A 13,594-nucleotide genomic window follows, 5' to 3' on the forward strand; every position below is an offset into this window, starting at 1 on the left:
TGAACACTTTGTCACTTTAAAAAACAAACTGGCATGTTATACTGATGCCCTGCAGTCAGTAGCTGGTACTCTTGCCACAGACAATCCAATTGATGATTACGACAATACTTTCAATTTGCACAGAGGATATCGGTCTGAATCACAAAGCTTGTACTTATCCAGTGTCTTCATTCCAGGAGCTCGTGGGGCTCATCAAGCAAACAAAAGTTCCTATTATATGTATGTGCAACGACCGGAACCACCAGAAGATCCGCTCACTCGCAAACTACTGCTTCGACCTGCGCTTCCAACGTCCTCGCATGGAACAAATCAAGGTGCCGCAGTTGCTTGTTGTGTTGAACACCTGAAGTCTGTTTCTACTGTAATTTGAATGTATACACCAGTGCTGAAAATATGAAGCCCTGTAAATGGTTTAAAAAAGAAATGCAAACTGTGGTCCAATACTTATCAAAGAGCTTTTCCATAAATCACGTACAGAATAAGGGCAAAAGTACACGTCATGATATAATAGGCCAATTACAGATGGCAGTCAAGAAAAATCACATCACCTTTCACACCTCAAATAACAGTCACAGCGACATGATGACAAATCAGGAGGGCATCCCCACGCTATGATCAAACTATTTAGTAATAGCAAGACCAAGCATTTAGCAATACATTGCCAGTGTATCTGTCCAGGTAACTCCTTTCACATATTGGGGGTACTATATTAAAGTTGATTTGCAAGTTTATACTCACTCAGTTGCGCACAGACCGATTACAAGTGGCCTATTCCTTCAGGCGAGGCTGGAAATGAAAAATGACTGCAGTGGGGTGAACGAGATACAGAATCCGTATAGGACATTGGGTCTATTTAAGCTAGCTAAAAGTCATGCGAGTACACACGTCTACTTGCTATGTAGGTATGCATGCAGAAGTGTCATTTATAACAACCCAAAAACAAGGGGGTTCCTCACTTCTTCCCACAACCATTTTGAGTTCATACCACCAGCAAGCGACTTGGTGGACCTGTTAAGCACACAATCTAACTGATTTAACACCAAAGGGGATTACAAACTACACGAGAACAGCATTCAGTAGAGTGCATACTTCGTCAGGCTGAACAGTTTACGTATTGTGTCTCACTGATAGGCTGGATCTGCATCCATACTTCACCAAAATATAATTATTGGCTTATTATTATCACCTTCCCAATTCATCCACCAAGTTTTGTCACTTTTTGAGATATCGTGTTATATAGCGTTTTGGCGCGCCCAATGGTGAAGAATCACTTGACAAAAATCTTTTATCTGGATCCAGATCTTCACCAAAATCTAATCACTTACTCCTTGTCACACTCCCAACCTGTCCACCAAGTTTCATCCAAATCCATCCATAACTTTTTGAGATCCTACTTACAGACAGCCAGGGGTGAAAACATAACCTCCGTCCACCTTCAGTGGCGGAGGTAAGTATTCGTGCTTTGGCTCTTTCATTGTGATTCCTCAAAATTGTGCTTTTGTCAAATAACGTGAAATTGTAACCAAATCTAGAACTTTTTTATAAACTGAATAACAGCCTGTTACACATGGTGTTTGTCTCGTACAGTGATAACCTTTGAGCTTTTTAGTATTACTAGAATGTAAGACCCGTCACTTCACTGATGGGAATACCAATCTTTGCGTAATCGCTAAACAAAAAAAAAAACCTGTTGTTAATGGAAAAAAATATAATTGGACAGTGTGTCAATACCAGCCTAGCTGTACTCTACACTCAGGGAGCAAGAGGGGGGAGTGTTGATGGGATATTCATCACAGCCTTTTTAGATGCTGAATTCTGAATAATATACAACAACGCATGAAGAGGAAGATTAAAAAAAGAAGATTCTCACCATCCCCCTCCTCCTCCCCTCTTCCTTCTTTTGTTCAAACCGTTTAGGGTACATATTCGGCATGGGCAATGCCAGGAAACAAACTCTTCTTATGCGTGTATGTGCAGCACGTTATATGCTGCATGTACGTATATGTGTGTTGCAATGCCGCATGCGTACGTGCATGATGTGCTGCCAATATTGTATAGGACAATTGTTTACGGATGCATGCAGGCAGGCACGCCGAGGCCCAGCTCCTTTTATATTATGAGATTATAGATGCAGAATACGAATTGTCAAGTTGCTTGTCGTAAATTTGTCTCGATAAATCAATATTTGCATCATGAATCTTCCTTGGGTTAATATTGAAGGTTCGTCCATTTTGAAGTGCAGCAGTTTCAGGCGTCTTGGTCGATTGCTCTCTCGCTCTGTCTCGCTTTGTCCTTGACTGCTTTTCTTATCACACACATGCGAAGCGAAGAGCGGGATTAAGCAATTGGTTCATGTCTGTCTGTCCTTCCGTCCGTCTTATTAGTTGATGATCGAGGAACAGCTTATTTAAGTTGAATGTTATATTTTGAACACAAATCGGAGCGTGAATAGAAAGACAGGTTTACCGTTTTACTGTAGATTGGCTCTATGTTCCAATCGCACACACGTAGAGACGAGTGAGATAATACTTTTACTGTTTGCCTGTCTGGCAGTCAAACAAAATTCAGAATAATTCCGAACAGGAAACTTAATGTTTTTAACAATGTCATAATTGACATAAACAACAGGCATGAATAGCTAATGTAGTGTTAGAAAGGGTGATGTAATAGCCGTTGGAGAAAATGTTGGTAAAACCCGGAATTTATCATACACGCCTTTAAATCTCCATTTAAATTGAATTGTATACTTGAAGACTGGGAAAAAACAAATCACCTTCACCATACTTCCAAAGACCATGCAATATATTGATATATAGCATGAGAGGGCATGGCATGTTGGAGTGTGAATATCAAGTGAAGAAGAGCCTGCCAATTATGGCTATGTACAATGCTGATGCAATGTTAATGGGGATTTATTCACCCAATTAATTAACATGGGCTGTTAACACAATAACCCCCTCAAACTCTCCAACATCATTATCTCCATCATCTTTATCATCGCCATCATCAACATCGCCATCACATTCTTGGATCAATTTTATCATCTATTATTAAAGGTAAGTTTCATGATCGTAATAACTCAAGAAAATACACTTTATTGCACATTCTTCATACAGGAAATGAGCTTGGTGTTTGCTTTAACGGCTGAGGTGGCTGCCTTAAGAATTTAGGGTCTTGAATTGTAATCCCTGACATGCTGTTAAATAACACCAGGTGAGTTGACTCAGCCTGTCATCCTTCCGAGGTCAGCAAAATGAGTACTTTCTTCCAGGAAACGGGGAACTGCATCATCGGCATAGCTGCGCTCCCATCAATGACCCAACCCGCATTCAAAATAATAATACTTTATTTTATGTTGTTAATAACTTTTATTCATGAAAATAAATAGCACAAATGTAATGCACAAACATCTTAATTAAGGGTACAGTTTGGACAAATGTTAAAGCTGAATGAAGTCCCTAATTCTATTTTCCCCATTACCCCATAAGTTTGCATATTTGCAGTTCAGGGGATTTTCGCAAACAGCAAGGCCCTCATCTATATACTTGAACTCTGGGTGGGGTATCGTGTCCCATGAACTCTCTAGTTGTTTGTTTTTGTTTAGTCTTTTATTGCTCTTTCATAAATATATGTACACATATATTTTTTGTTTAGGGTGCAATGATGTCTGTGACATTTAAGGAAAACATCCACGTCCCTCCACCAGCACTCCACGAGATCATCCTGGCAGCAAACCATGATATCCGGCAGGTCAGATACTTGTGCGTGTGTGTCTTTTTATCTGTTTGTGTCTTTGTGAAACACATATTTTATTCATAATTTGAGGTGCATGTAAATGGCAGAACCATGACAAAAAACATATTTGGCTCCATACTTTAAATATCTTGGGATATGAAAAATGTAAAATTGGAATCCGACTAAAACTAGGAAAAGTGCATCGCCATCGAGTCATCAGTCATCGAGTCTGTGGAAACTCAATTTGGCATAATGTATTCATGGGAATATCATTATGCACGCAAGCCTTTTTCAATTCAACTTGATTGTCATGTCGCTCAAACTTCAACAAAACCTCATTTTAACAGATTCTTCACAACCTGAGCATGTGGTCAGCAGAAAAGAAGGCCTTCAACTATGATGAGGTTAAAGTGGATGCCAACAAAGCAAAGAAGGACATCAAGCTGGTAAGGTTTTACCCACACCTCATTGGATATTTCAAATTTACATTTCCTCCTCATCAATACCATATTTCATTCAATGATTTTGGGTTTTGTGTTCTTTTTCGCTATACATCTGCCCCTAGGGCCCTTTTGATGTTGCACGAAAGGTATTTGTTGCGGATGAGGAGACAAGGAAAATGTCTCTGAATGACAAGTCTGACCTGTTCTTCAATGACTATTCACTGGCTCCACTATTTGTGTATGAGAATTACGTGCATGTGCGGCCACTTGCCGCTAGGTAAGTATGACTGCCCTACCAGAGTCTCATTATGGTTGATTCTTTTTTTTTCTTTTAAATAACGTCTCAATGATTCAAATTTGTCCCATTTCCTTACCCTTTTGAAGTTGAGTATTAAAATGCATTATTTTGTCTTGGAGCCAAAAAATTAATGCTTACCAGTGTATTGTCGTGTCTGGCGGAGTTTAACCCCGACCTGGGCAGATGGCAAAGCTTCTCCCTTGAAGGCTACAACCGAGACTCAGAGATTAATGGGGAATAATGGTGGAGAGGCGATCCACCAGGAGGAGCACAGCACAAGGGTGCTGCACCAGGACAGCACACTGCTACAGTTTCTTAAAATGAATACATTTAATGAAAATAAATGAATATTTACAACAGACCATAATTCAAAAGGTAATGATAATAATGATCAAGTAAATATATCCTACAGTCGAGGCACCTCTCACACAGACTCAAATACAGACAAAAGGAACACAAAATGAAAAGGAAAAACCTTCCCTTTTAACTATTCTTGTACTTAGATTGGCCCAGATCCGATCCTTGTGGATCTTCGAATCGAGGCACTCCTATTCGCAGATGCAGACGCGTGCAAATTGTGCTTCTCTCATAGCAGGACAAACGCACGCCAGGCAATCCATGAGCGGCACTCCACATCAAGGCTCAAAGCCCCAGTGTAATGGCTTCATGTGCTCCGATCATCCTCACCAACCCGACCAATAGCAAAAGGACAGCGTCTTACTTCACCACACGAGCAAAATCGCCTCTCAACACAAATTCAATGGCCGTGTCATCCTCCTCAGCGTGCGCTCATCCTCCGCTCTCGCCTCTCCAAACAATGCGCCTCATACCTCCACTCTGATCACGGCTCTCCACAAAATGCACAAGCCAACTGAGTCCGATGCCTCGCAAAACGTTCAGCCTACTGATCATGGCTCACCACCAAAAGTGCGCAAGCCACCCTTTTATCACGGCTCTTCCAACATACGCAAGCCAACCCTTTTACTCAACTCTCCTCTGTCCTATTTATCCTCTGCCTCCCAGGCATGGCCTGCTAGCACACAATCCGGAAAGGCGGGGCTTCTGCCTAGCTTCTGATGTGACGCCCATCAATTGTCCCTCGGAGGCCTGACCACTTGTTGTCAACCTTTGAAGGCGGGGCTTTCTGCCCATTTGTTGTGGTTTTAGGGACGTGTTCCCCACATTTATTGCCGATCTTGAAATATAAAAACATCGGGAAAAATCACAGCAGGCAATCACATACTGGGGAACTTATTCCTACTCCCGAGACTAATTAACACCGCATTGCACCACCCTTCGTGTGGTGACACGAAACACTTAAGCTCACAGTTCCCCACTTGGTCACATCTAGATGCCTCCTACATGTCCACGGACCAAGCAACTCCACACAATGCTATATTCCCTAATTGCTTCTTCCATCTACCCCCACAATTGGAACAGTATGTTTACATCTGAACCACCAAAGGGGATGAAACAGATTATTGCCATTGTGTCCATCTAAGTGCCCAACAAATGTCCCTTTTATACACTCAAGCAAACAATGGTGCAATAAGACAATTTGAGCAAAACAAGATAAGAAACTGCTTTGGAGTGATGAACTCAGAAAAATCCATCCAATAGGGAAAAGGCACAAACATCTTTCTCAAGGTTGAAGCGAAGAAATTAAAGCAATAATGAAATATACAGCTGCTCCAAAGAGCCATATACTTCTACTGATATAAGTTGCAAGTTTAAACTACTTACAATCTTTAATGCTTTCACTGAAAGATCCAGGCAGATGTTTTAATAGAAAAACCACTTCTACAAATACATGAGATAGTTAACAGAGTAAGGATCTCAAAACAGCAGTCATGAAAAGGAAAAAGAAGAAAAAAACAGTAAAAGGTTTTTTGTTTGTGTTTTTTTTACCTTTTTGGTGAAATGTCTTCACAAATGCGGTTTACATTTCGATGCCTTAGTGGAACTGCCTCGGGACATATAATTGGAGTTTTATGATAGTTGATTGTTTTGGTTCAGAGGTCTCTCTGCTGCATTTGATTTTGGTGGTGAATTTAAAGAAGTAAGATTATTTACATTCGTGTCAAATAATAGATGAAGTGACGAGGTTTTGGCAGTGGTGCCCGGGAAGCATCGTGTGTTCTCTTGCACGTATAACGGCTCAGGTGTTGGAATTTATACATCGCTGTCAATTGGGGAATAGTTCTTTTGGTAAAGGGTCAGCCTTATCATGAATGCTTTCATTGGGCTCCGTTGATATCGATTTTTTTTTTGATATTGATATACCAGTGGGGTCACACCAGTGCATACCAGTATATCGATATTTTTTTTTTAAGTTTTTTTTAATTGAGGTTCCAAAAATATGCAATGGTCCATTACGTATTCATATATGACGTTCACATTGACACAATAATTTTTCAAAGTATTCCCACATGGGTTTTTTTAGATTCCCATGATGATAATGTTTATTTTATTTCCAACTTTATTTTGTATTAAAAAAAGATTTTTTTTTTTTTTAAAGTGAGATCAGTGTTGGAAATCGGCACAGGTCAGAATCCATCGCAATCGCTGTACCGGTATGACTATCACGGAACGCTGTACCAATATGATCACACCGGTATTGCTTTCATACCGGTATCACTCTCATTCTGCGGTATCACTATCGCAAATCACTGACTCGGCACAGGGTTTCTAAAGTACACCCAATTCATGTAAAATATGAACCAATTGGCAATTGCTTTAAAACCAGCCAGGGGATAAAGAAAAATGCAATTGCTTGTTCAGGTGCTCAGATGCTGAGGGTTAAAAGTTAAAACGTACTGTACTTACTTCCCGTTACTTCTTGACATCATATGTTTCACTGTTCCTGTTCTGTGTTTATCTGAGATGCAGATTGCATCAAAAAATCATGTACAGTATTTAAACATTGTAAACACCTTTGTTCGATTTGTTGGTGATATACCGTTTTTGTTTTTCATATTGATTTTTTTTTCGGTATACCAATATATTCCGAATTCCAATACGAGTTTATCGATAATGAAAAATTACATCAATATATTGCTTGACCCGAGCTTTCACTGATACCAATAGTTGACATGAATTAGTATGTGGTAGTTGAGAACTTTTCATTCTTCACTGGATGAATAGATGATGACATGTCTACACAATGGACTTTTGTGCGTATCTCAAAATCGCTGTCATGAGCAATTCTCAAAATAATTAAATGACTTCCAGTACACTTGTGGATATATTTTAAATATTTTTTTCTGACAGTTGCACATTAATTGGTTCCCTGTTTAATTTCTAACCCAATCGCACCTTGTACTTCTGCAAGAAATCTGTGATCAAACAACGGCAATCTCCTGGTAGTGCCTTTTTAATGATGGAGATTGTGAAATGATTCCTTGGCGCAAACGTTGAAGAACGGGGCCACACAAAAGTGGTTTTTGGTGCAAACTTTGACTTGGGGGGGGGGGGGGGCAAAGACCCAGCAGACCTCGAGTATGCATGTGAGAAGCGTTGTGCTTTACTACGAATGCAACAAGTGTTGTGCTTTGTGCCACCAATGTGTGAAATGAAAGAGGGAAGAATGGAGGAAGTACAGGGAAGGAAAAATGTGCGAAAGTGATTTGGTGCCGGTCCGTAGGATTAATTATTTATGGTGAGCGACAGCTGGTTTGTGGTAAATAATAAAATAATGAGTGGATTTGAGTGATGAGGAAGACAGATGCACTGAAGGATAGGAATAAACCTGCAGGGTTGAAAGAAAGACCGACGGGATGAAAGAGGGTTGTTGAATTTAGCGATGGTGGATTGAAAGTAGCAGAGCGGTGAGGCAGAAGGGGTGGGGGGGGGGGGTGGGTTGCAAGACATCACACTGGGGATACACAAACTAACCTCAATGCATGTCTCCCCCCCCCCTGCCCCCCAAACCATTGGACAAGGGACAAAGGTCTACATACACATAAACTAATGAAATAATTCATCCTCGGGTCTCTACGTGTTCATGGTATGCTCTTCCCCAAAGTAGATTTCCAAAACAGTTACAATATTGGAGTTTACCGAATAATAGAGACAGTAACACGATTATAAAGTTAATGTAGTTGTAACACTTATCAAAACTAGAACGGGCACTCATAGAGCGCATACCTTCGCCGCCACTACTTTTTTTGTTCTTGGTATGAGTGTGGGGAACTGGTTTCATATGAATGGTCTTATGACACAAACCACATATCTATAATGTCATGACCCCCCCCCCCTCCCCGACTTTTGGGGGCTACGGACTAAACAACAATCAACTCACGTCGTTTTGGCGAGTCTTCACTCGCAAGCTCGATGAATACAACATTTCAACAAGAGAAGGTAATCTCGTTTTCAAGGTTGTGACCCCCCTGACTTTTGACCCCTAACCGGTAACAAGAGTATTGGCGTCATTGTGTCATATTGCATATCACAAGATGAGGCGTTGAATTCTGAACATTTTGGCGTTCGTTGCATGCATATTGAATAAAAATTGACCGTGTTATCGTAAAAAGACGATTTTGACCTTTTCGTGGCCTTGACCTTTGACCCGAACGATCCCAAAATCTAATCGAATGCTTCCTGGCTAATAACCAATCATCCCACCAAATTTCATGCAATTCGGTTTAATACTTTTTGAGTTATACGAATCACAAGATTACAAATAAATAAATAAATACACGCCAACCAAAACATAACCTTTCGCAGAATGCGAAGGTAACAATCTTGAGTCCAAGTTTCCATACAAGAAGGCAGCAGTGGGAGGTGCTGGAAGAGAGGGTTATTTTTAACTCTTTCATTCTGAAAACTTAATTTGCGAGCTTTCTGAAAAGTTAATTCTCCCCCCATTCAAAAGTTAATAGTGGAAAAACATCTCCACTTATCCAGCCACAGATATGATATTGCACAATTACGATGACACTGTGACACTGTGATGGCTTCTTCATTGTAGCGAATGAAGACCCTCGTTAAGTGATGAATAGTCCTAAATGAAACGATTAATTGTCGCAAACCTTCGTGAAGTGGGAGATATCTGTACTTGGATATGCTAAATAGGGTGGCGTATAAGAGTGATGTATGAGACTGCTTCAATAATGCTAAACTTCTAGAATTTTTTTAAAACTATCTTTAAAATCGTCGTTTTATTTAAATTGAACTACCTATCTACTCGAACACTACGAGGGGTAACGTGTTCTATGATTTATTGAGTGGTTGTTGTTTGATCATCAATTCTAACTGCTTCATGACATTTTTGGTCTTCACTTTAGGGGTGACATGAAGCAGTACTTGACATTGCTCAGCAAAGCAGCTGAGAGCATCGCAAATGGAGATCTCGTGGACAGGCTTATCCGAAGCAAACAGCTCTGGAAACTTCTTCCTACACAGGTTAGAATTTTATCTTGCCAACTCTCAACTGATGAAACTAGTTGATCTCTATTATCACTGAAGTAGTGTGATCGCTGATTTCATGTGCCAGTCAGCCAATGAGTGTTGGGACTTGAAATGGTGGATGCTTTGTGGGTCCCGCATGGATGGATTAGATGTTTTCCGTCATTGACAGGCATTCTTTTCGAGCGTCATCCCGGGTGAGCTGATGCGTGGACATATGGCCCAGTTTCCCAGCTTTCCAAGCTGGCTTGGCCGGAGATCTGCGGCTGGACGACAAGAGCGCCTATTGCAGGAGCTCACGATGCACACCTGCTTAGGGTAATAGTGGCTCATATGCAAGCAGTGAACATGTCTGATTTGTCAGAAACCTTGAATTTGCTTGTAGCCAAAATGAAATTCATCCTTGGTTTTAAACTTCATATTAAATTAACAATGCTTTTGTGATCATTTCTGTAGAAATTATGAGGATGATTATTTATTTATCGCTTGTTTTTGGATACAATGCAGATGTGGCTCACAAAGCACTGTGAAGAGTCCTTCAAGTGATGCAAACTTTTCTATTGTGTGACAAGTTGGGTCACCCGATCAAGATTGGGTTATGTAGACTAAAGTAAAAACATAAAGGAACATTGTTGTTTAAGTAGTCGCAAAATTTGATTTGGGAGTGCAACACTGCAATGATGAGCCAAATTGCCTCCTAATTAATTTGTTTAAGGGCAGACAGGAGCGTGTGCCCCCCCCTTCCCCCACACTACACTTGGTGTAGTCCCACAGACACTGTGGACTTTTTATATATTTCCATTCTGCATCTGGAATATTAATATTTAAGTCCAAGTGGTTCTATTCCCGTCAGAGAATTGACCTTCAAATAAGGAAGCACAGGCCAAGCTCCACCCTCCCCATCAAAGGGGACATAACATACGATCCTCCATCACCCAAAGCGCCGTTATTTTATGTTTTTACATCAATCTATACCAACAAGTGTGTGCATGTGCGTGTCCTCCATAACTCCAAACCCATGAAACCTCGCAGCTTGAATTTTATTTTACACCATGTTTCCCCTTTTTGTGCAATCTTCCATTATATGACCCATCACTTCGGCATCGATAAATATGAATAAAAATGAAACGTTTCATTTTTTAAAAGTTTCTTCAATGGTTTCATAGAGTGATTGGTGAGGCCACTTGGCATGTGTTCTTCAAGCTTCAATCAATGGTGATACCGCGGTTTGATACCAGAGGTAGGAAGGCAAAATAAATTATATGACAACAATGAGTAAAAAATATTTTTACTTATGAAGTAATGAATCGCCAAATCACTGCAGGAAAGCCGAGAGGTACGCATGCTCGCTCTGTGTAGCCTGGGTTCAAATCCCAACCCAGATATAAACTGACATCTTGTTGTTTCACAGGCAGGATGATTCATCAATGTGTATGCTGTCTCTCAGATGGACATTGAACTGGGTGTCTCATCTGCCAGAATTCCTCTCCCCCTCCCCTTTCCTCCCCTCCTCCCCTTTCCTCCCCCCACCTCTCCCTCTCTCACCCCACTTCTCCCTCTCTAACCCCTCTCCCCTCACTCCTCTGCCTCTCTCACTCCTATCCCACCCCTTTCTCTCCCTCCCAACCCTACCCACCCCTCTCCCTCTTTCTGACCCCATTCCTCTCTCTCCCTCTCTCCCTCTCTCTCTCCCCCACCCCACCTGCCTCCCCCTGCTCCTCCACCCCTTACCCCTCCTTTGTTGAGGGGATTGTAGCATGTACTGATCAGATTGGGAATGAGTCGACCAGTGGGGTGCAAACTGCATGTACGAGCATGCATGCATGCAGGCATACCTTTGCCACGTAGATAGCGTGGGTATTAAATGCTCCTGCCCCATGTCTCTGAAGTATCCACGTATGTGCGTGTTTGATCATGAAACATAAAGTATCATTCTCTTTGCTAACCTCACCTTTCTCCCCTCCACTTTCTCTCCCCCCCCTCACTCTCCCTCTCTCACTCTCTGTCCCCTCATTACTTACTCCCTCTGCCAAATAAAATCCACCACTCTCCTCCCTCGTGTGTGTGTGTCTGTCTGTCTCTGTCTCTGTCTGTCTCTCTTTTGCTCTCTCTCTGTCTCTCTCTTTTGCTCTCTCTCCCTCTCTGTCTCTGTCTCGCTCTCTCTCTCTGTCTTGCTCTCTCTCTCTCTGTCTCGCTCTCTCTCTCTGTCTCGCTCTCTCTCTCTCTGTCTCGCTCTCTCTCTCTCTGTCTCGCTCTCTCTCTCTCTGTCTCGCTCTCTCTCTGTCTCGCTCTCTCTCTCTGTCTCGCTCTCTCTCTCTCTGTCTCGCTCTCTCTCTCTCTGTCTCGCTCTCTCTCTGTCTCGCTCTCTCTCTGTCTCGCTCTCTCTCTGTCTCGCTCTCTCTCTGTCTCGCTCTCTCTCTCTCTGTCTCGCTCTCTCTCTGTCTCGCTCTCTCTCTCTCTGTCTCGCTCTCTCTCTGTCTCGCTCTCTCTCTGTCTCGCTCTCTCTCTGTCTCGCTCTCTCTCTGTCTCGCTCTCTCTCTGTCTCGCTCTCTCTCTGTCTCGCTCTCTCTCTGTCTCGCTCTCTCTCTGTCTCGCTCTCTCTCTGTCTCGCTCTCTCTCTCTGTCTCGCTCTCTCTCTGTCTCGCTCTCTCTCTGTCTCGCTCTCTCTCTGTCTCGCTCTCTCTCTCGCTCTCTCTCTCTCTCTGTCTCTCTCTCTGTCTCTCTGTCTCGCTCTCTCCCTGTCTCGCTCTCTGTCTCGCTCTCTGTCTCGCTCTCTGTCTCGCTCTCTGTCTCGCTCTCTGTCTCGCTCTCTGTCTCGCTCTCTGTCTCGCTCTCTGTCTCGCTCTCTGTCTCGCTCTCTGTCTCGCTCTCTGTCTCGCTCTCTGTCTCTCTCTCTGTCTCGCTCTCTGTCTCGCTCTCTGTCTCGCTCTCTGTCTCGCTCTCTGTCTCGCTCTCTGTCTCGCTCTCTGTCTCGCTCTCTGTCTCGCTCTCTGTCTCGCTCTCTGTCTCGCTCTCTGTCTCGCTCTCTGTCTCGCTCTCTGTCTCGCTCTCTGTCTCGCTCTCTGTCTCGCTCTCTGTCTCGCTCTCTGTCTCGCTCTCTGTCTCGCTCTCTGTCTCGCTCTCTGTCTCGCTCTCTGTCTCGCTCTCTGTCTCGCTCTCTGTCTCGCTCTCTGTCTCGCTCTCTGTCTCGCTCTCTGTCTCGCTCTCTGTCTCGCTCTCTGTCTCGCTCTCTGTCTCGCTCTCTGTCTCGCTCTCTGTCTCGCTCTCTGTCTCGCTCTCTGTCTCGCTCTCTGTCTCGCTCTCTGTCTCGCTCTCTGTCTCGCTCTCTGTCTCGCTCTCTGTCTCGCTCTCTGTCTCGCTCTCTGTCTCGCTCTCTGTCTCGCTCTCTGTCTCGCTCTCTCTGCCTCGCTCTCTCTGTCTTGCTCTCTCTGTCTCTCTATCTCTCCCTCTCTGTCTCGCTCTCTCTGTCTCGCTCTCTCTGTCTCGCTCTCTCGATGTCTCTATGTCTCGCTCTCTCACTCTCTCGCTCTCTCGCTCTCTTCCCCTCCCTCCCTCCTCTCTCATCCTCCTTCTTTCTCCCCCCCCCTCCCAATTAATACCCCATCAGCGAAGCAATGGGGTGTATTTGCTAGTTTTAGTATTAATTGAATTTTTTTATTGTGACATTGACCCTCCACGTGTGAAAATGATGCAGTACAAAACAGGATATTTT

The 13,594-nt window shown here is 42.9% G+C and overlaps 1 protein-coding gene across 10 annotated transcripts in view; it reads left to right on the forward strand.

Moving 5' to 3' along the window:
- RFC1 (replication factor C subunit 1) overlaps positions 1-13,594 on the forward strand; it is a 191,305-nt gene that overhangs the window by 110,839 nt on the left and 66,872 nt on the right. For all 10 annotated transcript variants that reach the window (XR_015062484.1, XM_085898573.1, XM_085898572.1 and 7 more), the window contains 6 exons: positions 177-314; positions 3,655-3,750; positions 4,083-4,181; positions 4,301-4,455; positions 9,762-9,879; positions 10,055-10,200. Coding sequence is in view for 9 of the 10 variants with exons in the window: in XM_085898573.1 (XP_085754699.1) it covers positions 177-314; positions 3,655-3,750; positions 4,083-4,181; positions 4,301-4,455; positions 9,762-9,879; positions 10,055-10,200 (752 nt within the window). In the remaining variant the exon portion in view is untranslated. The remainder of the gene's footprint in view (positions 1-176; positions 315-3,654; positions 3,751-4,082; positions 4,182-4,300; positions 4,456-9,761; positions 9,880-10,054; positions 10,201-13,594) is intronic.

This window comes from Eptatretus burgeri, chromosome 10 (genome assembly GCF_056783735.1).
Source record: "Eptatretus burgeri isolate ZD-2024b chromosome 10, Ebu_testis_v1, whole genome shotgun sequence".
NCBI lineage: Eukaryota > Metazoa > Chordata > Myxini > Myxiniformes > Myxinidae > Eptatretus > Eptatretus burgeri.